A 23565-nucleotide genomic window follows, 5' to 3' on the forward strand; every position below is an offset into this window, starting at 1 on the left:
GACGAGGACAACCGAAAGCCAACTCTTTCACACTTTCCCACAAGTGAATTTCTAAAGTTCTTCTCTTTTTTTTTTCGTCTTTGGAAACAGGTACATACAATGCTCAAGCCACAGCTGTAGCTTGTCACAGTTGATGGGCACGTGTGATCGAAACTGTAGCGAGCCAGACGAGCCAGTCTGTCTCGAATGGCAGTGTAGCACAGTGTTTTGTTTTCCCACGGAACAGTTCGGCGCTGCACTACGGCTTATGGAAGTAGCACGGCACGGTGCAACGCTAGTAGGTTGCACAGTGTAACATTACCATGCCGCAGAATCAGACCGACCAATTTGATTTAAGTCGTAGCACGCACGCTCACAGTTCAAGATCATGATTGTCCTAAAGTGACCGAAGTGTAAGTGTCCGAAAGTGCAGCTCCCTTACGAAGATCACGGCACTGAGCGCCGCGACACGTAGGCCGGCGACCGCTGAATACACCCACACAACACAAAGTTCTACTTGGCGGACAAGATTGTACTTCCCCCAACCCCGCAAATTCGTACGCACACAATCCGACACACCTCCCCTCCATTCGGCCGCGCACCACCGACCGCGTCTCCGCTTCCCACCCCCTCCCTGCGTGGCTTCCGAGCCCCAGCGTGATCGTCGGCTCCGTCAGATATCCCTTCCGTTTTGTCACGGCCGCTCACGAGGAAGCGAACAGCAGCACTTTGTCGCTGTCGATGCTTCGATGTGACCGGACAGCTCGTTCAGAGCTCGTGACACAAGCACGCTACCTTGATATCTCCTTCACGACGCGCGAGCACCGCTCGCAAGATGAGAGGGAGGAGGAAAGAGAGAGGGGTTAGCGGAGGGAGAAAGTAAACAAAAAGGAATGTGCGGCCGCAGCCCAATCTTACGCTTTGTCGGCCGCGGCGGCAGGAGGCGAGTATCAGCAGCTTGTCGGTCGAGGCGTAGACAGCTTCGATTGGCTTCGGCCCGCCGCGTACCAGGAGGCCGACCATGGTCGCCGTTGTAGTGGCGTACAGCCGTGTCCACTCGTCGAAAACAGTCGCCGTCGTCCACTGCGTGTACGCGCTCGTTCGCGTCCGGTCAACGGACTGCTTGCTGCGAGCGGTGCGAGGTGCGGCGGCGGCGGCGAGACCGGCGCCACCGGTGTCCGTGTGCGCGCACTTTCGTCCTCTTGCTGCTGCCGCCGCTTTTTTCTCTATTTTTTTTATTTCCCCTGCTTGCTCGACCTCCTCGTCCGAGTGACGCGGAACACTGGCCACGAGGATCGCGCCAGCGCGGACGCGTGCCAGTGGGAAAGAAAAAAAAATTGCTGTTTTTTATTAATTTTTTTCTCCGCCGTGTTGCCGACGGCGAGGCGGGCAGTCACGTTGCCCGAGCGCAGATTGAATTACCTTCGGCCGTCGTCCTGCCTGGGATAGAGCAGAGAGAAAGAAAGACTGTACATAATTGTCAGTGACGTCACAGTTTCATTGTTTCGTCATACGCGTATGAAAACCGTCCGGAAAACACCTGTTGCTAGCGCTGTATAGGCGTGCCGGTTTTGCAGCACGTGTGCTGGTTAGATTGCCGCGCTTTGCGCTGCGTTGTCTTTTTTTTTTCTTGTGGTAGCAACCGCTGTGTGTCAGCTAACAAATGTGCCTTATGACTCATACAGCTATATGTTTCCTCAGTCTTAGTCTCCTTGGGAAACTAGCGGGTATGCAACGAGACTACTGGGCAAAACTGACGCCAGAGTGAGAGAAAGAACTTTGTTGCAACGCAGCGTTAAGCACGAAGGAGGACTCGCGTCACAGCAAGCAAGGCAGGCTTGTCCAATGCTAACCAGGCACTGTTGGGGTAAGGAGGGGTAAATTGCTGCGGTAAACCATAGTCAAAAGGTAGAGATGGTGTCAGGTTAACCCGTCTCAGTCCCTGCCCACCATAACCTGACATCATGTCTACCTTTTAAGAATTACTTCCATATTTGCGCCTTCAGAGGCTGTGCTTTAAGATCTTGTTTTAGACAAACTCACCCTCGTAACACGCCTTAGATGTCTATGCTGACCATTAAAAAATATTTTGGCTCTCTTTGGCCACAGCTGCCCTTGCATTATACGTAGAAATCAATCGTCATCATAATCAACATCACATATTAAACTACAACTGCGGCTGTGACTACGTCTTGAGATCATAATAATAATAATGGGTTTTTTGGGGAAAGGAAATGGCGCAATATCTGTCTCATATATCTTTGGACACCTGAACCGCGCCGTAAGGGAAGGGATAAGGGAGGGAGTGAAAGAAGAAAGGAAGAATAGGTGCCGTAGTGGAGGGCTCCGGAATAATTTCGACCACCTGGGGATCTTTAACGTGCACTGACATCGCACAGCACACGGGCGCCTTAGCGTTTTTCCTCCATAAAAACGCAGCCGCCGCGGTCGGGTTCGAACCCGGGAACTTCGGATCAGTAGTCGAGCGCCCTAACCACTGAGCCACCGCGGCGGGGGCGTCTTGAGATCACCAATATGCAATTTTTAGTGCGAATTAAAGCCCTACACCGATGGGTACACCCGCCCTACACCCGATGGGTAAGCCCTACACGCGAGTAAAATCGTCCCTTGTCTGTTCGCGTAGTATGTTTGCTTAGCGCGAGCGCACCGTCCCGCAGCACTGCCCACTCATCGTCATCTTCTACATAGCGAAAATTCGTGCTTTCGCACTGATTCGAATATAATAATAATAATAATAATAATAATAATAATAATAATAATAATAATAATAATAATAATAATAATAATAATAATAATAATAATTCGTTTCGGGGGAAATGAAATGGCGTAGTATCTGTCTCATATATCTCTGGACACCTGAACCATGCCGTAAGAGAAGGGATAAAGGAGGGAGTGAAAGAAGAAAGGAAGAAAGAGGTGCCGTAGTGGAGGGCTCCGGAATAAGTTCGACCACCTGTGTATCTTTAACGTGCACTGACATCGCACAGCTCACGCGCGCCTTAGCGTTTTTCCTCCATGAAAACGCAGCCGCCGCGGTCGGGTCGAACCCGAACCCGGGAACTCCGGATAAGTTCGAACCCGACCGCGGCGGCTGCGTCTTTATGGAGGCAAAACGCTAAGGCGCCCGTGAGCTGTGCGACGTCAGTGCACGTTAAAGATCCCCAGGTGGTCGAACTTATTCCGGAGCCCTCCACTACGGCGCATCTTTCTTCCTTTCTTCTTTCACTCCCTCCTTTATCCCTGCCCTTACGGCGCGGTTCAGGTGTCCAACGATTCGAATGCAGTAAACACTCACTCTAGTTTTTTCTCAGAACTTACAAAAAAAGATTTGCCCGTGGTTTCATCGCACAACCGACAGGAGTGGCACCAGCATCTATGTGCTGGTGGCAGCCTGCGCTCCACTCATGTGTTAGTGTACACGAAGCGTCCCTGGTGTCTTATGAATGAGTGCAAAACATTTACCTTGGCCGCAAATCAGAAGAGCGGGATGTTAATGGATAAAGTAGGTCTGCAAAACCTAGTTTTCCACCCGAGCCTGCCAGTGATCGCCGTCTTCTTTGGCGAGTCGTAGCTACGGGGCTAGGCTAATCAGGAGATCAAGGGGATCTAAAGGTGCAAAAGCAGGGAGCTTCAGCGAGAGGCGATGAAGATGGTCGTTCCGGCCCGTAAAGAAGGGACAGGACTGCGCTTGGGAGATTATGAAGGCCCATCTAGCGCCTGTTGATTAAAATGCTCTGTTGGTAGAACGTTCCGTTCCTGGAATGCCTTGCCAGTAGCGAAGGTAAGGTAGCTGTGTTCTTTGAACTGGGCTTTGGCAAATCTCTGTGTATGCCAAGTCAAGGTGACCGCTATAGAGTCTCACGAGCTCGTGATGCCTCATTTCTTCGTAATGTTGGTGATTGGATGACGTAAGAGGTGTTAGTGCAGACTGCCGAAGGGAAGGGCGACGCGGACTACAGGGCACGTTGTCGTGGGGTGTCAAAGTCAAAAGGTTGCGCTGCAAGCGCTTGTGCCGGGGGACCATGTCCTGCTTTCTTCTTGGCTCCCATGCCAAGGGCGCGTGGCTGGCATCGCGGCCATATCTGTCTCGTAAGTCCGCCACCTGAGGCAAAGTCAGAGAGCCAACCCTTTGCATTTGCTATATGGTCTAGTCAGCCAGGCTCCGCCGCCCTATAACTAATCTAATTAAGAATAATCAAGTCCTTCTTATTTAGACAGCTCACCAGAAAGCCAACGAGGGCTTGCCTTTATTCTTCCTGTTGTTGTTGCCTGAAAAGCGATGGCACATACCCACGGTACCAGCGCCGTAATCAGAAATGAGGAAAGAGGGGGTAATATTAAGGTTACTTGTGGGAATAAATGTGTTTTTCATGAAATTAGTGCCTCTCTTAATTAAACTTTTTTTTTTTTTACAATGAAAGCTCTACAGTGCTGAAGCTACTTTCTGGACGCTTCCCAGCAGCAGAAGAGAAAGAAGAAGAAGAAGAAGGATGCGGCGTCCGGTTGTGTGCAGCTTGAAGACGTCTCAAACTCGCTGGTGGAGGTAAGCACTGCTCCCCGTTGCGCTCTCACCCTCATTTGAGGAAAACTCACGCGGATCGACGACTTTATGTCCTCTCGTTTCACCCGCTCGTAACTCGGCAGGTGATGTTCGTGACGTATACAGTCAGACGCGTCTCGTTCATCGATATTGACAAGTATTCCACCCCCTAAGGTGGAAAAAGAAAACATTACGCATTCCGAGACTCGTCGCCACAGCCTAGATAAATGACAGGCGATTAGCCTCGATCTCCCTCTTTGTATCATGTATCCAGGCACGCGTAAAAAGAAAGCACCGTACACTCGGCGAGCCTAGTCAGCCTCACAAACTAGCTGAAAGCCTGGGTAAACTGTAGCGTCCTCTTAACCACAAGTGCTTATCCGTCTACATCCTTCCCCTTTTCCTTCATCTTTCCCTCAAGGCGTGGTTCAACCGTATCTAAACGGGGAGTGAGGTCGTTGCTTCTGCGCAAGTGGCTGCTGCGCACATCTGTTGAACTCTTTTTCTTCGTGATTCTTTCAACTGTCTTCTCTTCGCACAAGGCAGTGATGGTGGCCAGGATGGTGCCAGTCGACCGAACGCGCCGACAGTTTGCGCTTTTTCTCTCTACTCATAACTACCCCTGCTCCAGCTACACATCGACGAGTCATAAGCCAGGGTATTCTGCCATTCCACTGAGCTGAGCACGCCAAGCCCCATCGCAGATGTGTGACGAGGCTCAGTGTGTGTAACCTGAACATATACCCTGGAGTAATACGTTAGCAATGAGGTGACAGAGTGAAGTGAAGAGTAGAGGAAAGAAATCTAGTGCGTAACAGGCAGGCGATACTTGCCGTCTGCCCTGCGGTGTTAGTCAAGGTGATGCGATCTCTCCACTACTATTCATTGTATGTTTACAACGGGCATTCAGAGTGTTGTATTGGGAAGAGCTGAGGATAAGATTGAATGTAAGACCCGTTAGCAGCATCCAATCTGCTGATGACATTGCCCAGGTGAGTAACTCAGCAGAGGAATTTCAGCGTATGATCGCGAACCTACACATGCAAATCACAATGGTTAGGGCACTCGACTACTGATCCGGAGTTCCCGGGTTCGAACCCGACCGCGGCGGCTGCGTTTTTATGGAGGAAAAACGCTAAGGCGCCCGTGTGCTGTGCGATGTCAGTGCACGTTAAAGATCCCCAGATGGTCGAAATTATTCCGGAGCCCTCCACTACGGCACGTCTTCTTCCTTTCTTCTTTCACTCCCTCCTTTATCCCTTCCCTTGCGGCGCGGTTCAGGTGTCCAACGATATATGAGACAGATACTGTGCCATTTCCTTTCCCCCCCAAAAAACCAATTATTATTAAATCACAATGGTAAGGCTGAAAATGAACATCAAGGAAACTAGAGTAATGTTCAACAGTGAGCAAAGGGGCAAGAGTTCATGATTATGAGATAATGGAAGTGGCAACAGAGTGCATCCAGCTAGGGCAGTTAGGGATCGCAAGTTTGGACCACGAGAAAGAAATAGCTAGGAGAATACGAATGCGGCGATCTGCGTTTTGTAAGGACTCTCATGATACCAGTATCAGCTCATCAGCATTTCTGAGGAGAAGTGTAAGGCCAACGAACACGCTTGTAATCAAGTCGGGGCAACGCAGCGCGCTGCGCGAAGGAGAATGGTAGGTGTAGTGTTGGGAGAAATGACGAGTGCAGAGTTGGGTAGGGACATCCTACAGCTGCAATCAAGAACAAGTGGACATGGGCAGGGCATGCATAATGCGGAGAGGAGATAACGTATGGTCCTTTAGAGTAGCGGAGTGAATTTAATTTCTTTAGACAGTCATAGACTGTCCATAGGCTCCTGTCTATAAAGCATATAGACTCTCAATAGAAAAACCCTAGAGAACAGTATATAGGCAATACAAATCCTATAGACAGTCTATAGATAGTCTAAAAATGTATGGCCATACACTTTTAGTAGACTTTTGTCTATAGACTATGAATAGACAAAAATAAATGTATATAGGAAGACAATAGAGTCTATAAGAAGTCTATAGACTGCCTATAGACCATTTTTATAAGGGAAGGTAAACGCAGAAGGCGGCGGCAGAAAGTCAAATGGGCGGACGTAATTGGGAAGATTGAGGTGACGTTATGGTAGCAACTGGTTTAAGACCGGACGGATTGGAGGCCAATGTGTGAGGTCTTTATGCCGCAGTGGGCATAACTGGGCCGACGGTGATGACTTGGTACTGTTTCGTTTCCTTCTCGGCATCCCTTCGCGTCCAGAGCACACCCATGCTGACACCTAGCGTCGAGCTCGTCAGCTGCCTATGCACCGGCGCTGATAACCAAATTGTCCGGCCTGTCTCCCTCCTGAGGCCCGCCATGGACGGAGGACGGCTCGCTCTCGTCCTTATCTGGCTGATTACTGGTACGTCCTCCAATAATGCCATGCTGTCGGGGGCAGGTTGTGCGGCAGGAGCTGACGGCGCGTTCCTAGTTTCGAGAAACTTCCGTAGCTCTCAACTCGCGATAGTGGCCGTTATCTCATCTTACATGGAGCTCTGTGCTCCTTCCGGCAGTAGAGTTGTTCTTGAACTAAGACTAAATAGGTCGTGGGCACCATACTAAAGGCACTAATACCCCTGTTACACGGGCGTTTTCAACGGCAGTTCAGTTGACTCTCAGTTGAACTGAACGGCAGTTAGCGGTGTTACACGGCAGTGCTAACTGCCGTTGAAATCTCAACGGCAGTTGAGTTCGACTGAGATCGGGGGTCCTAGCTGAACGGCCAACTGACAAGATGGCGACCTACAGACCGAAAAACTTGCCCTCTTACTGGATTGTCTTGGCTCAGTGTGCTTCGAACCCGCAAATTTCTACCGCAAAGCAAAAACTACACAAAAATAATTGTCACTATAGTAAGGAATATATACACTGCGATCATTTACAACAAGAAAAAAAATGCACACACTGCTTTTTTCTTATTTAAACTTCGCTCTAGACGCGAGGTCATGTGGTTAGAGTGCTAACTGAACTGAACGCGAAGTGCTCGTGTAACAGCTGGCGATTCCAGTTGAGTTCAACGGCAGTTGAAATCCTCAACTGGCGGTTAACTGAACTGTCGTTGAAAACGCCCGTGTAACACGGGTATAATACAGCCACCTTCGCGTTTGTGTGAAGCTTCCCTGTCTCGTGTTAAAAGACCTGAGTGTCCTTAAGTCTACTCCTTATCACCTCATTATTTTTTTTGTAACTTACGCCATCTGTCGGCCGCCAGTATAGCGAATAGGTGGTACGTTAAGGGACCGGAAGCGGGCAGAGTGGGTGAGGGAACAAACGCGGGATAATGACCTAGTTGAAATCAAGAGGAAGAAATAGGCTTGGGCAGGGCATGTAATGCGAAGGCAAGATAACCGCTGGTCCTGAAGGGTAACGGAGTGGATTCCAAGAGAAAGAAAGCGTAGCAGGGGGCGACAGAAGGTTAGGTGGGCGGGTGAGATTAGGAAGTTTGCAGGCAAAGGGTGGATGCAGCTGGCAAAGGACAGTGTGTGATGATGATGATGATGATGATGATGATGATGATGATGATGATGATGATGATGATGTAGCGAACACCGCGCAACTCAATGCGGATATTTTAAACGTTTTTGAGAAAACTAGGGAGTTCTGAAAGATCTGCGTGCCCTTCGTGGCTATCATGGCCAACTGTTTCTCCTCGATACAAAATCTGGCCTGTCAACGAACTATCTCCGACAGCCGTAGAATATAAATGAGAAGTACCAGATATTCGATATTCCCGCCGTGATTCAGATTGTGCAGCGCCGCGCGGCACGTGGTGGCAGCCGTGGGAACTAGAAGCGTTTGTCCAGATGTCCTGGTCTTGGAATGGGAGTGGCGACACACGACAAACCCATTTGCTTAAGAACATGATCGCTCGCCGCTCACGGACCTTTCTCGCGTTTCGCTTCTTGAAGCCGTGCAGGGCATGGTGCACGAGAGGTGGCACTACTACGTTCCCCGCTGCCACGTACCCGGGCCCCAACCGATCAGTGAGTATACTATACTGCCATTCCAGTCGCACGATCCGCTCCTGGCGGCTATCGCGTTCTCAGTCACCTGGATGGTCTCTGAACGCCTCTTCCGAACCCTTTCTTGTGTTCCTTTCAACTTCAAAAGAAAGAGCTGGAATACAGAGAGAAAGTGGCATCTAAAGCGCCGCGCCCCTTGCAGATTACTTGTTGGCGGATGCCAGCATCACGGACTTGTAAGTGGTACTTATATGGTTGAAGAAAACGTGAAGGAGTTATTTCTCTTCGAAGGTTAATACCCTTCTTGGGTGTTCTCTGGCGTAGATGTGAAGAGAGAGAGGCGATACGAAGCAACGTTCATAACCGCCCAGACACCTCTGCAGTGTGCATCACTCGCAGACTTATCGTGCAACATGCGATTACGGAAGACTGAATATACCCTTTTTTACAGTACAGTTGCTCACAATAGTTTTCGAAACAGAGAAATGACCCAAAACCTGAATCCCGTCGCAGCTTAGACGCGAATCCAGGCAATAAAGTATGTATTGCTCAAGTAAAGCAGGGAAGTGCGAGCCACACCCTTAGTTCGTGGCTGCATGCTTAGGCTGCCCAGCGATGATCGTTTCTTCTAATTTTCGTGCTCCGAAAACTTTTGTGGGCACCCGTACGTGTAACCACACTAAAAAAAAATGGCGGCGGTTGCCTTAAAGGGAAGCTGGAATGGTTTCTTGACAATTCTAGTTGAACCAACTATTAGAATGCATAAAGCTTCAAGAAAGCATGCCAACTTTTTGCGCTAGAATTTAAAATGGCTCAGCCTTGTCCTCACTGCGTCAAAGAAGTGCGGAGAAGCTCACAATGACGTCACTGTTGCCGAAATTATATGTTTCAGCTGCATTCGCCCACATGCTGCAGTGCATCGTCCTGCTATGATGCCAAACGTTTCGTGGGTTTTACCGTCTGCGTCTTTGGCTTTCTTCCTTGAAGCAACAGTTTCTTCACTGTGTAATGTAGCGCCGCGATACACGAAGTGATCATTGCGGCCCCTGTCCGGAGCTGTGCACTGCGGAGAAGCCTGAGTGCCTACGCGGCTTCATTCGGAGAATGCGTCACTCCCCCCCCCCCCCCCCCCCCAAAAAAAAAAATCCCATTCTTTACCTGCAAGCTTAGCACATTCGACCCCTTTAAACCTGTCAAATTCTAAAACCTCTTCAGTTTTAAATCAGCCATACTTCAAAAATCAGTCGGTATTTGGGGCAACGCGGAAAGTGGCTTGTCGTGGCGAATAGACGTGAACGTCCCACCAACTGTTGTTGAATACGATATCAGGACAACGCATATAAATAAATAAACCTCGATATGAGCCGTAACTTCAGAGCTGGCTTCTCAGGTTGTACGGAAGACTCGCTAGGAATACTATCGTTCGTAAGTGAATATAAATATGCTTTCCTGCTTTCCATAGATAAGAAAAGCAAACTCTTAGATGTTTTTTCTTTGTTCTATTATTGTACCTTGTGGATGACTTTCCCTATGGGCAGCAGGTTGGCTAAAGAGGTTCTCTCTTACGACGTGTTACGACGTACTACTTTCTACGTCGTCGCCGTAGCAGAAACAAAACGAAAGTGACGACACGCCGATATCCGCCTATTTCCGCCGCGCAGTCCCCCGGGAGTGGGGCCAGGAGTGGAGCAGCTGCAACGGCGCCAAGCAGTCCCCCGTGCTGCTGCTGCCTCACAAGTCCATCGGCATCGAGGTGCCCCCGCTTCACTTCAAGCACTTCTCCACGCCACTCGCCAACCCGGTCATCGCCAATACAGGAAGGACGCGTGCGTATGCATGCCTTGCTACACTCTGCATATACCAACCTGGCCGTTCATTGCACACACATCCGGCTTCTGCACCGTGGATGCCGCGACGGCAACTGACGGTCGGACAGCGTACTGGAGATAGCGAACCCTCTAGGTGTCCTTATTTTTTACCTTGATTAAAATAGCCTGAATAGGTGTTACAGTTTCTGTCAAAAATAAGCAGGCCACTTAACAATTGATCATAAAAGCTGAAGCTGTGGTTACTTAGTTTCTCTCGCGTGTAGCACTGCTGGCGCTCCGAAGATCTGGAGATCGACGAGAGCTGCTTATTTCTATCAACTCCCCACGTTCCTAGTCGGAACCTCCGAATTACAGAGGTGCCTTGTGAACAGTCCAATGTAGCCCGACGTTAACTCAAGGAGATGATCGTCCTTGGTTGTTTGCTTTTGAAGATTATACATAGAACTACGCAGGAATTTAATGACACCAAGCCACTTAGACACCTTAGTCTAATCAGTATGTATAGCTGGGACACTATGAGCGAAGGTGGAGAAAAAGGTGCGATCGTAAGCCCGGTAGCCCCTCTACCCCTAAGATGCTTTTGAGGGTACACCGCGCGCTCTTGACTGGCTGGCACAGAGTCTACCGTCTCCTGTGCATGGCAGCAGGCTAGTAACACGCTCCTGTGACATGCCCTGGCCTTTGTACACCCTCTGGAACGCATACAAACTCAACGCTCGCCCTTTGAAGTTGCATAAAACGACTGCAGAGATGACATCCTTAGCAGACATGGACAATGGTACCAATATCTGCTCCCTCACTGCTTCTTCGTAATTCTGCGTACCGAGATGGCAATGATCTCGTTAGAATGGTTGTGAAGGGTAAATGACTAGAGCCACATAGCAGAGAGAGGGCAGGCAGATGTTTTCTTAACACGCACAAAGTAAACAAGAGAGGGGAAGGCCTCAGGGTGTCTGCCAGCGTTTCGACAAGAGGACTTGTCTTCTTCTGTGCAAAGCGTTCATCATTAGCGGAGAATAAATAGGGCCTTCACTCCGAGGTGGTAGGCCTGGTGAGGGTAGGAGGGCGCAAAGTGGGAAGGGAGCCACATTGGCATGCACAGAAGGTTTTAAATACTTAATGCAAGGATCGGACAAAAAAAAATGCATTGTTACACTAGAATAGCCCGCAGCACAGGGTCGGCCATCTTATTTAAGTCAACAGAAAAGCCTGCTTGCGGAATTTTGTATAAGGTCGACTGCTTTCGGGTCTCAAATTAAGTTTTGTTCGGTCTAACATAAGGTCCGATTTGTGTAGCGCGCCACCGTCCCTTTTAGCACCTATGTTTACTAACAGACGGCAAAAAGCCAAAAACAGATGGCAGCGACTGGCTGCCTGACCGCGAATAACCGCAGATATGTGGTCTGACATGCGGCTGGGGAACAACTTTTTTCCCTTCGTTGGCGCGCCGCGCGTTGATATGTATAGTAGTAGTAGTAATTGGTTTTTGGGGAAAGGAAATGACGCAGTATTTGTCTCATATATCGGCGGACACCTGAACCGCGCCGTAAGGGAAGGGATAAAGGAGGAAGTGAAAGAAGAAAGGAAGAGAGAGGTGCCGTAGTGGAGGGCTCCGGAATAATTTCGACCACCTGGGGATCTTTAACGTGCTCTGACATCGCACAGCTCACGGGCGCCTTAGCAATCATCATTTTTCCGCAAATACACCATATGTAGCAGGGATTCTTTTTCACGTGCAAAGTTTACTTTCGAGGAGTCTAACTGAATTTCCATGCGGCCACACGATTAACGTAGGGGGGAACTATTGCGTCTGCACAGTGACAGGTAAGGGATAAAAGGCCATCTGCGACGTTCTAGGGCATGCGCCATGTGTCGCAAGGATCACGGACTATTGGCCGCGGCTCTAGAATTGCTACGCTTGGCACAGGAGTACAGTTGTTTCAGGTATAGAGGGACACAGTGAAAAGGCAGCTTAGATATATATACTCGGAAAAGTGTATACAGCAATCATGATGCCGAATGCCACTGCCCAAACGTCTGGCTCGTGCGCTGCCAACTTCTGGTGCCGTCCATGTCTGCGGTGCTGCCTCGCAGTGCGGGTGCGATCCTCGATGCCCAAGCCAATCGTGACGGGCGGCATCCTGACGGAAGAGTACGTGTTCGACCAGGCCGAGTTCCACTGGGGCCGCGACGACCACAGCGGGAGCGAGCACATCATCGACGCGCTCAGCTACGCCGTTGAGGTGGGTGAACCAGAACCAGAACTCAGCACCTGGTTTACTTGCGTTCAATTTCTTCTTATCAACTGAATCTTTAAGGGCGATAGCTCTTAATATTCGCAATCGAACGTTTGTCTGTCATAGATTTCAAGATGGCGGCCGGTCATGTGACCAAATTGTAGACAAAAGTCTACTAAAAGTGTATGGCCATAAATCTATAGATTATCTTTAGACTATCTATAGGATTTGTGTTTCCTATAGACTGTTCTCTAAGGTTTGTCTGTAGACAAAAGTCTAGCGAAAGTGTATGACCATAAGTCTATAGATTGTCTATAGACTGTCTATTGGATTTGTATTGCCTATAGACTGTTCTCTAAAGTTTGTCTGTAGACAAGTCTACTAAATGTGCATGTTCATAAATCTATACATTGTCTACTGATCTACGGACTGTCTATAAAATTTGTATTGTCTATAGACTGTTTTCTAAAGTTTGTCTGTAGACAAAGTGTATGGCCATAAATCTATAAATTGTCTGTAGAAAGTCTGTAGGGTTTGTACTGTCTGTAGACTGTTCTCTAAAGTTTGTCTATAAAGAACTTATAGGCATTATACACAGAAGTCTATGGACAGTCTATAGACTACCTAAAGATTTTTTTGTAAAAGCATAGTCGGAAGCATACGTGAAAACAGCTTAACTAACGCTCTTCATTTGATTTCGCATTCGTGAATCATTCTTTAATTTTTTTAAATGCTGAAAATCATTGCAGAAAAGGGCAAGCGCTCTATGTAGAGACCAACCTCGCAATGTAGACTTCCCTCTACACCTCTTCCTCCTGACACGGTTGCCGGAAGCGAACAACTCAAGAAAGAAGCGGCAAATGCCGCTCAAAGAAGGCCCTCCAACAGATGGCATCGACCTAGTGTTAGGGTGTAGTCAACGGCCTTGCACCTGCCAATGCCGCTATCCGATTCAAAGCAGCTGACCGCGACGTAATGACGATAAGTAGATCTCATTAGTTAAGGGCCTCCATTCAGGGGCATTTCCTGCTTAGTTCTTGAGCCGTGTTCTACAATAATCCGTGGTGCCATACGCGTAGCTTCTATTCTAGATAGGTTACGCGCAAATATGTAGACGTCAAAATTCGGGCCAATCTGCGTGTCGTTTTACTCAAGAATGGGGCTTGCTTCTCCTCCTTGTTAGAAGTATAACTGGAATGGCAATTACTGTACATACTCTACAGCGACGACGCTGCGCGTTTGGACAAAGCACGCTTTATTTCTTTCAGAGATTTATTTCAAGTGATTTTCAATAAACTTTGAAAGCTTGCTAGAGAACTATACTCGTGCGCCACCAAATCGTTCTTTTCAATAGAAGCTGCACGCCTGATCAAGCTGCTTCATTACTTGATCCTCCTTCACACCACACTAATTAAAAAACACCCCCGCCAAAGATAGTTGAGCACAGCGTGTTGTGCCTCCAATCACACGGCAAAACGACTGCCCCAAATAACACAAATTACTCGCAGAACTGTCTCGGATATACTTAAATTGTCATTTTATTTTCCTATCCTTCTGTCGGGCGCTTTCTTAAAATGCGCGAACGAGACACATGCAGTGTCTACGAAAATTTCCTATTCCGCCGGCGCAGGTCCAGATGACGTTTCGGCTGCGGACGCCGTCCGCGCGCGTGGACTGCAAGGAGTGTCCTCCTGCTTACGTCGCTCTGTCCACGCAATTCAAGGTATGGACATAGTATAATGCTTAGCTATTGCTCTTACTCGTGTGTTTTGCGCGCCTTCGTCTCTTGCACAAATGTTCATCCAAACTACCTTCTAGAGCGATTTGAATATTATCACGTTCGTTCCGGACGAAGCAGGCCAACAAATTTTTCCTTGCATTACGGTCCCTCAGTTCGCAACAAAAAGACTGTGCAGAACAGAGGAATCCTTCGGCTAGCTAAGCTCACACACTCCTAGCATCCTTATTGCGACAATAAACCTTGTTAGAGCAGTTTAATCTGGCTAGGTCAACCCTGAAGTGATCACCTTCAAATCTCGTTAGACTGTACAGTATCGCTGTCAGTTGTGCTGGGGGAGCATCAACACATCCCTCATCCCGTGCTCCCTTCGCTGGTACCTTGCGGCGCAGACGGTGCGGCAGCGCAACCCCCTGCTGCGCACCCTGATCTCCTCGCTGAGTTCGGTGCAGTACGCGCTGGAGCGCACCGAGCCGGCGCTGCCCCTGCGCCTGGTCACCTTCCTACCCAACGACACGCGCAACTACTACATGTACGAAGGGTCGCGCACCGTGCCGCCCTGCACCGAGAACGTGCTCTGGATCGTATTCCGTCAGCCCACCTACATCGGCAGAGAACAGGTATATACGTGCGCTCTCGACGTGCGTGTTATATGTGCACGCCACTAGGTCAGCGGCCAGCAATTGGCACACTATACTGGGAGAATGAGAAAGAGAGAAGTCTCTCCTCTCCCCCCTCCCATGCCGCACTGCGTTTAATACTGCGCTTAATGTTCATGTGCGGTTATATCAGTGGGATAACAATGCTTCGGTTCTGCGTAACGTATCTGCGTGAGGACATCGAGTCGAATGAGCTGGAGGGTGAATAGACTGACACCTTGATGAAGATTTCCCCTCCCCTCTTTTTTTCTTTTCTTCCAAGGCTTTATTGCTTGAGGCAGTGTTGTCTTCAGAGAGTGGCATGTGCTTGTCCCACATGACGTGGTTCATGTGACAGGCTGACGACAGATCTGCGTTCCACTGCACGGAGCATGTTCATACAATGAACCTCACAGTGCACTGGAAGAACCATTTACGTTCGCATCCACAGAAGTTATCATGCCCGATGATTTCTACAGACAAGCTGTTCACAGTTTTTATCTTTTGTCTTATCTTTATCTTATCTTACATTTATCTTATCTTTATCTTATCTTACATTTATCTTTATCTTATCTTTATCTTATCTTTATCTTATCTTTATCTTATCTTGACCTTATCTTTACCTTATCTTTATCTTTATTTTACCTGTTCAAGTTTAAGAATAGGACTGCGTCCACAACAGCGTAGGTTAATCAAGTGTCCAGTTTTGAGTTGCACCTCCCTCAATACAAAATGTTTTGTCCCGGGATTACAGGCGCGACTAACTCGAACAGAAGGGTGTGTAGCACTTGTTTCTTTTTTTTTGCTGGAGAAAAAGAAAACGAGAGGGGTGCTTAGGTGCAGACAGATAATCTTTTGTTCATTACTAAAGCAGTGCTCTAACTTAACGTCATTAACAGAGCTTATGGTGTTCTGCTTCTTCTCCGGTTGTGATCAACAGCCCAATACGCGCTGTTGAGTAGATATGAGGTATCAAGCTGACATCTATCCCCATTCTAAACAGAAAGGAGTAAAAAAAGAGTAAGCTGTCCTCTAGCACACACCCTTATATAAAAGGGTGTGCGCTACAGGACAGTTTACTCCCTTTTTACTCCCATATAGGTGTAATCTTGTTTAAAGTGCCTGACTGATGCGCTCCCAGGTGAGGCAGCTCCGTCAGTTGTACGCCTTCCCGGAGGTGTTCACCTGCAACAGACCCTTGGTGGCCAACCTGAGACCCCTTCAGGAGATCGGACGCACCCGCATGCTGTACAGGACGTTCAGGTAGGCCCACTTCGGCCGGACCTTAGGCGCAACCAGCCGTACGTGTTACGGTAGCCGCACCCAGGGTCCGAGTTCAGATCCAATTAGGCCGCTGACGGCTTTCCTTCCCAATTTAATTATTATTCAGGCGATTTCACTGCTTAATATAAATGCGGAAGTTTTCAGCACTGCCATTCATGGCGGATCATAACTTTATACATAGGTTTATCTCGCTAAATAGGACAAGAATTAAAATGCAGCGAGAACCACGCGAAGGGAAACAATTGAGTAATTAGCAGCTCAGTTTCCTAGTCGTCAGTATTGTTTCTTATTGCACCAAATCAATTATGGAAACTTAATTAGTTATAAATTTGTAATGCCTCGAACCGTAACTGAATCACAAATTCTTCAGAACGTTAAGAAACGCTTGACTAAACTGGTTTTCGAGAAGTCAGGTATTTGCAACGATAGCTTATGCAGGGTGGTCTTTTTCAGCATTACCAATTTTTGTTTTAAATATTTAAGAGGTACGTCGGTGTGGTCTTTTGAGCTGGACTGTATAGAAGGCGGACATTATGCCCCTCATACGGATCAATAATAAGCGATTAATTAACTAAAACTAAGAAATACGCTTCTATATTTTTGGTATTAGGGGCCAAGGTTATATTGTGAAATTGATGGCCATCAACATCGAAGCTTAGCTGCGTTTTTTAAATTCTCTTAATCGGCAATGTGGTTCGAAATATTGAACGTCAAATATGCGCTAGTGAAAGCTCGTTGAGCTGGCTTTTCCGCATTGCATATTTATAAAATGGCTTCTCGAATTTTTTTTTAGGAATCAAATTCAGGCACAGTTGGTACATTTGCTGATGTAGAAGAGGTTAACATTTCAGAGACGATAACACGCGCAGCGACGCTATTTTATATGTAGGCATTGCGAGAAAGTCAACTCTACAGACTTTCAACCCGCCGCGGTGGCTGAGTGGTTATGGCGCTCGGCTGCCGGCCCGAAAGACGCGGGTTCGATCCCGGCCGCGGCGGTTGAATTTCGATGGAGGCGAAATTCTAGAGGCCCGTGTACTGTGCGATGTCAGTGCACGTTAAAGAACCCCAGGTGGTCGAAATTTCCGGAGCCCTTCACTACGGCGTCTCTCATAGCCTGAGTTGCTTTGGGACGTTAAACCCCTATGAACCAAACCAAACCAAACCAAACAGACTTTCAAATGAGGATTTTTGACGTTCGATTGCCGATTAAGAAATTTAAAAACCGTGCTCAAAGTTCGAGTTTGACAACCGTCATTTTTACGATTTATCCTTGCCCCCTAAAACTGAAAATAAAAAGTTTATTAGTTAATTTAAACAAATTAAACATATAATTGTTGATCATTGTGAGGTACATTATGTCTTCCTCGCTGTACGGTCGCCATCATACCTGTCGAGAGCGGTGGAGCGGTGTGCTGAGGAATAATCGAACTGAAATCTTCACTCAGATGATCTATTGCTGATACAGTGCAACTGCCAGGAGAAACTGTGAGTCTATGCTGCTTCGCTCCTGCGAAAGAATTGTCTCTAGAACCATATACGTGCTTAAAAATTTCCCTTCATTTATACGACAGGGCAGTGTTCGAGCGCCCTATACACGCGCGCTAACGACTGTGTAATCCAGCTCAAAAAACCGCACCAACGTGTTTCTCACAGGTTTTAAAATAAAAATCTGCAAAGCTAAAACAAAATGCCTGTATAGCACTTTCCCAGAAGTGAAATGACGCCGCCATCGCCATCATGGATTCGATCTCCCGCTTGCCCCCGCCAACCAGTGAAAATGTTATCCAGGTGGTCCAAATGATCAGGCTGGTGTTTTGAGTAAGCGCCCTAATGAGGCAACGGGAGTTAACTATAGTTAACGTGGTTAACTATAGCTGTCAATGTAGCGAATACTACTTGTTCTGAGCTGCGCTCATTAATCACATTGTCGTTATTTCTACGCCTACAGGGACAACAATTCTGGGAGGTTTTCGCGTGTTTTTTTTTTTACAACTAAAAGAAAAAATAAAAGAAAATTCTGCTCCTTGTCGCGATAAAAGAATGCGGTCGCTTTCGCAGCCCTGTGTACTCTGGCGCGCCCTCTCTCTCTGTCAGTGCTTTGAGTGGTAAGCTGAGTTGTTTTTTCTTTTTCTGAGAATTCAACGAGATGCGAGGATTAGAGTGTATGACGCTTGTAGGTAAGGTATGCCAATCTTTTTTTCGCCTTTGTGTTTTTAAACTGGTGATGCAATCGCCGATTAAAGCAGCATGAGTGTTTAAACTTCTCCTCAGAGCGATAAAGTAATGCGGCGAAGCAATAATGACGTCACGAGAGGTGAGATTTCATATTACCGCTGCCTTCGCCCACGCCATGTCGTGCGTCTTCGGATGCCGCCAAACAACGTTCCGCAGGCTTTACACTCGGCGGCGTTGGTTTTCTTCATTCGAGCAAGCGTTTGTACGCTGGAAATATATTGTCGCCGTAAGTGACGTCATCGTCCCCATGACGTCCCCATGACGTCATGGAAGCACTGAAATTGGCGCGGTGGATTGGCGTGCACGAAGAAATCTCGTGCGTACTGTGCGGTTGAGCTGACGGGGTTGTGCCGGGAAGAATTGCAGACGAACATAAAAGAAGGTAGATCCGTGTCGCGAATAGCGTGGACAGCTGGGATTTACATACATAGCATGTCGGTCGACATTCTGATGAGTAAGACCGTTGGTATGCGGGTCATATGTTGTGGTTGACTTGTGTGAGTGGAACACGAGCTGAGAATATCGGCGGCGAATTTTACAGAAAATGGCGGCCTTGGTCGGTGAAAAATTGTGGTGGAGCACAAAGGTAGAGTGTAATGTCTTGCTGAGGAACATCAGCTCATTCGTTTGAGCAACCTGTGGGTAACGGACGCGTTTATAGCGTACCTGATCGCGTAATGAATGACAATGAAAATGAGGCTATTGCCTGAGAGGGACGTCGGGGATGGATTCTGCAAGTACAGATAAACGCGATAAGATGTACGCAATGTTTTCGCTATCGCTGTGTAAATCGTTGAACTCAGCGAAAATTTAGTACCAAGAGTGATAACGCGCTGAGACCCGGCGGAATGGAAGAGGTACACGATTCAACTTTGTACAAAGACTTCGGTTTCTTCTTAAAAATCATCTTCATGTATGCTTGCTAAGGCTTGAGCGATGTGCTATTTTCGCGACCATTTAATGCAACTCGGCGAAATATTAGTACTACCATCGATAAACTGAGCAGATCCTGTTTGAAAGCGACACGGGTGACGGATTCAAGCTGATGCTCGCGGGGTGCCTTTCATAAAGAGCTTTTGGCCTAAAATTGTTAGGCAGGGATGTCAGCAAGTTTAAAGTGAGCTACAGGCAACGTAGGTGTCATTTTTCTACGCTCAGAGAGGTCGCAGAAGGCAACAATACGATGCAGTACAATTTACAAGCCGGCACAAAAAAAAAACAACGGAAGGCATTACACGCACTGACATTTCGTTTTGAAAAGAAGCATAATAAAGAAATGGGCATCGCGGCCATTTTGCGACATTTTTTTAATGTCTGAATGGGCAGTGTTATAGTTACCAGAGCGAACAAAATGACAAGAAAGCAAACCTTTAACAGTTAAAAATGCAACCCTGGTCACCTTTCATCTCTCTCCTTCCTCCCTCCAACTGCACGCCACTCAGCGCTGAACCAACACCCTCTAGTCTAGAGGGTGTTGGCTGTACCTGGTGCGGTCACACGCCGCAATGGCGCCACTGCCGCTACCACCTGACGCTGTGGTGCACCACGATTATGTCACCATTATAAACGCTGGCACAAAAAGATCTCGCATGATTTGCCTGCAAAATTCACACTTTTAGTCTTTGTAAACTCGTCGAATTCTAAAACCCTTCAGTTGCCCTTTAAAGATGGGCACAGCTGGGACGCCATCGCGATGAGTTGCGCACAGGATCTAACAAGAGACAGCGACCACGAGCTGACTCGACGAAAGCGCTAAGCCCCTTTGGAGAAAGTTTGCCACGGAAAAAGACGACCGCGTTCCTCGCGGAAATCACGTCATGGGGTCGCGTCATCACCTGGCGACAACCACTTTGTTTTTATATAAATGCGCCCGACACACACACACGCATGCACGCACGCACTCTCTCTCTCTCCCCCTCGTTCAGCAGTCCTCTGCAAGCTTTTGCTTCATCATGAACTAATCACGCGCGCAACCTGTACACATTTCTTATTGTGTAAATAGTTTCTGTATATTACCTCTCCTCGTATCCTCTCTTCCTGTCCCCTCACCTATTTCATTCTATTTCTCCATTCTGCCTTGTATACTTTTTCCGCTGCCCCAGCTCAGGTGCTTCAGTATCTATGGCAGATGCCGGGGCTAGCAAAAAATTTTATCCTTCCTTGTTATTATTATTTTTATAACTCAACCTCTGCAAGCTGGCTTTTTCTCAGCAATTATAACTCTGCCGTGAAACTAGCTTCCAGGCATGTGCTCACAGTGCAGAGCACCCCCCCCCCCCCCCCCCACGCCAAAAAAAAAAATTAAAAATGAAAATTAGTTTTTTTTTACCCGCCGCGGTGGCTCAGTGGTTAGGGCGCTCGACTACTGATCCGGAGTTCCCGGGTTCGAACCCGACCGCGGCGGCTGCGTTTTTATGGAGGAAAAACGCTAAGGCGCCCGTGTGTTGTGCGATGTCAGTGCACGTTAAAGATCCCCAGGTGGTCGAAATTATTTCGGAGCCCTCCACTACGGCACCTCTCTCTTCATTTCCTCTTTCACTCCCTCCTTTATCCCTTCCCTTACGGCGCGGTTCAGGTGTCCAACGATGTATGAGACAGATACTGCGCCATTTCCTTTCCCCAAAAACCAATTATTATTATTATTATTAAAATTAGTTTTTGGGGAAAGGAAACTGCGCAGTATCTGTCTCGCATATCAGCGGACACCTGAACCGCGCCGTAAGCAAAGAGATAGATGACGGAGTGAAACAAGAAGGGAAGAAAGAGGTACCGTGTGCAGTGGAGGGCTCCGAAAAAATTTCGACCACCTGGGTATCTTTAACGTGCACTGACATCGCACAGCGCACGGCGCCTTCTTTAACGTGCACTGACATCGCACAGCGTACGGCGCCTTTGCGTTTCGCCTCCATCGAAACGCGGCCGCTGCGGTCGGGTTCGAACCCGGGAACTCCGGCTCAGTAGATGAGCGCCTTAGCCACCGAACCACCGCGGCGGGTAGCGGAGTCAAGAATTGCAAATTGTGGGGTTTAACGTCCCGCAGAGATGCATGGGCTACGAAGTAAGCTGTAGTGGAAGGCATCGGATTAATTTCTAGACCGCCTGGGTCGCCTGGGGCTCTCACATCGCACATCACACGGGCGTCTTACAGCGATAGCTGTAAAGCGCACATTCCTGGCTTTCGTGTCCGTGTTGTAGGACAGTGTAACTGGTTGATGCTTGCTGTGGGAGCACCCGGCAGGGTGCTTGCCGTGGAAGGATGAGGACACGACCAGAATAATAATAATAATAATTGGTTTTTGGGGAAAGGAAATGGCGCAGTATCTGTCTCATATATCGTTGGACACCTGAACCGCGCCGTAAGGGAAGGGATGAGGGAGGGAGTGAAAGAAGAAAGGAACAGAGAGGTGCCGTAGTGGAGGGCTCCGGCATAATTTCGACCACCTGGGGATCTTTAACGTGCACTGACATCGCACAGCACACGGGCGCCTTAGCGTTATGCCTCCATAAAAACGCAGCCGCCGCGGTCGGGTTCGAACCCGGGAACTCCGGATCAGTAGTCGAGCACCCTAACCACTGAGCCACCGCGGCGGGGCACGACCAGAACGGAGGAATGCATAAGCGGCGTTCCCGGGTTCGAACCCGACCGCGGCGGCTGCGTTTTTATGGAGGAAAAACGCTAAGGCGCCCGTGTGCCGTGCGATGTCAGTGCACGTTAAAGATCCCCAGGTGGTAGAAATTATTCCGGAGCCCTCCACTGCGGCACCTCTTCTTTCTTTCTTCTTTCACTCCCTCCTTTCTCCCTTCCCTTACGGCGCAGTTCAGGTGTCCAACGATATATGAGACAGATACTGCGCCATTTCCTTTCCCCCAAAAAACCAATTATTATTATTATTATTATGCATAAGCGGAGGGTGGTTAGCACCGGAACCTTCCGGAGGCTGGTTACCGTGCAAGGAAGGAAGTGGGTCTGGCGAGAGGGAAGAAATGCGTAACCGGAAGATGGTTGCCAGGGGAAAGACTTGTTGGTTACCGTGGAAGGCGGAGGGAGAGTAATATCTCAAGAGCTGTCACTGAGTCCCGCATTACGTAGTGGCATCCGTCCTGTGAGTTTTTTTTTTTCTCCTCCATTTAAATGCGGTCGCAGTGTCCGGGCTCGAATCCGCGGCCTTGGGATGAGCAGCCACCGAGCCACCGCAGCGGGTGGAGTCAAATGCGAACACCGCTTATGAATGGAACACTCTTTCGCGCTACTACGTACAGCTATAGAAGCAGGTAGCGTAACATACCCAACAATTCTGGACGAAAGCATTTTTGAGCGGGAAACCAATTATGAACGCAGTTTTTACATATAATGTAAGAATTCACTATAACAATTAATACATCCGCTGATCACCCGAGGACAGTCTTGTAATTTTTTTTTCTATTCACGTTTTTGCTATCGTCAAAAGCGTTCCCAAATGGTTTTCTATAGCAGCGTTAACTGTTCAATGCGATCGCTGGGAACACTTTAAAAGAATAATTTTGCTACATATCAAAATAATGGACCAATACTTTCAATATTTCCATAACAGCGTCTTACAATTTTCGAATTTTCATAATTTTTTTCCTGAGAAAGCTGGACTTGTCGTGTTTCTACGTAAACTACCCCTGGACTGTGTTTATTCATCAAGTGATCGTAGAACTACGTCTTAAAACAGCTTGTTTGAATGTGGCCTTCTTTTACATTAATTTCATTATCATAAAAAACCATCTTTGTCACCCTAGCATTTCGGCGCTGACACTGTCAATTTTCCGACACTCCTCAAAATTTTTTTCTCGAAACAGAAGTTGAATTACGAACCTTTACTGGAAAGTGTGAACCTTGACTGTTAATTGATTTTTCCATTCTCTTACTGTCTTTTCAGCTCTGCACCTACGAGATTACGACTGAGTTTCACCACGGCCTTAGCGTCCGCCCTAATATCCGGCGGACACATAATGCGAAGTTTAAAGTGACGTCAGAAAAGTTGAAATTGCGCTCGATTAAATTCACGATATAGTC

The 23565-nt window shown here is 48.0% G+C and overlaps 2 protein-coding genes across 3 annotated transcripts in view; one reads left to right on the forward strand and one right to left on the reverse strand.

Moving 5' to 3' along the window:
* Rbp (RIMS binding protein) overlaps positions 1-1079 on the reverse strand; it is a 401872-nt gene extending 400793 nt beyond the window's left edge. For both annotated transcript variants that reach the window (XM_077653611.1, XM_077653607.1), the window contains exon 1: positions 898-1079. In XM_077653611.1, the coding sequence (XP_077509737.1) occupies positions 898-1002 (105 nt within the window). In that variant the 5' untranslated portion in view covers positions 1003-1079. The remainder of the gene's footprint in view (positions 1-897) is intronic.
* On the forward strand, positions 1001-23565 carry LOC144119592 (carbonic anhydrase 13-like). Its single transcript, XM_077652168.1, has 10 exons — positions 1001-1159; positions 4460-4543; positions 6816-6960; positions 8507-8581; positions 10222-10386; positions 12484-12632; positions 14257-14349; positions 14757-14984; positions 16144-16265; positions 23429-23565. Exons 1-10 carry the CDS (start codon positions 1001-1003, stop codon positions 23517-23519), a joined length of 1311 nt encoding a protein of 436 aa, XP_077508294.1. The 3' UTR covers positions 23520-23565.

The sequence above is a fragment of the Amblyomma americanum genome, chromosome 2, assembly GCF_052857255.1.
Source record: "Amblyomma americanum isolate KBUSLIRL-KWMA chromosome 2, ASM5285725v1, whole genome shotgun sequence".
NCBI lineage: Eukaryota > Metazoa > Arthropoda > Arachnida > Ixodida > Ixodidae > Amblyomma > Amblyomma americanum.

What these genes read in the sequence shown, in the direction of transcription:
- LOC144119592 (XM_077652168.1), top strand. Translation starts at nt 1,001, where the DNA reads ATGGTCGCCGTTGTAGTGGCGTACAGCCGTGTCCACTCGTCGAAAACA. An exon ending in CGCCAATACAGGAAGGACGC is followed by an intron (nt 10,387 to 12,483) that starts GTGCGTATGCAT and finishes GCTGCCTCGCAG; the next exon opens with TGCGGGTGCGATCCTCGATG. An exon ending in CGCTCAGCTACGCCGTTGAG is followed by an intron (nt 12,633 to 14,256) that starts GTGGGTGAACCA and finishes CCGCCGGCGCAG; the next exon opens with GTCCAGATGACGTTTCGGCT.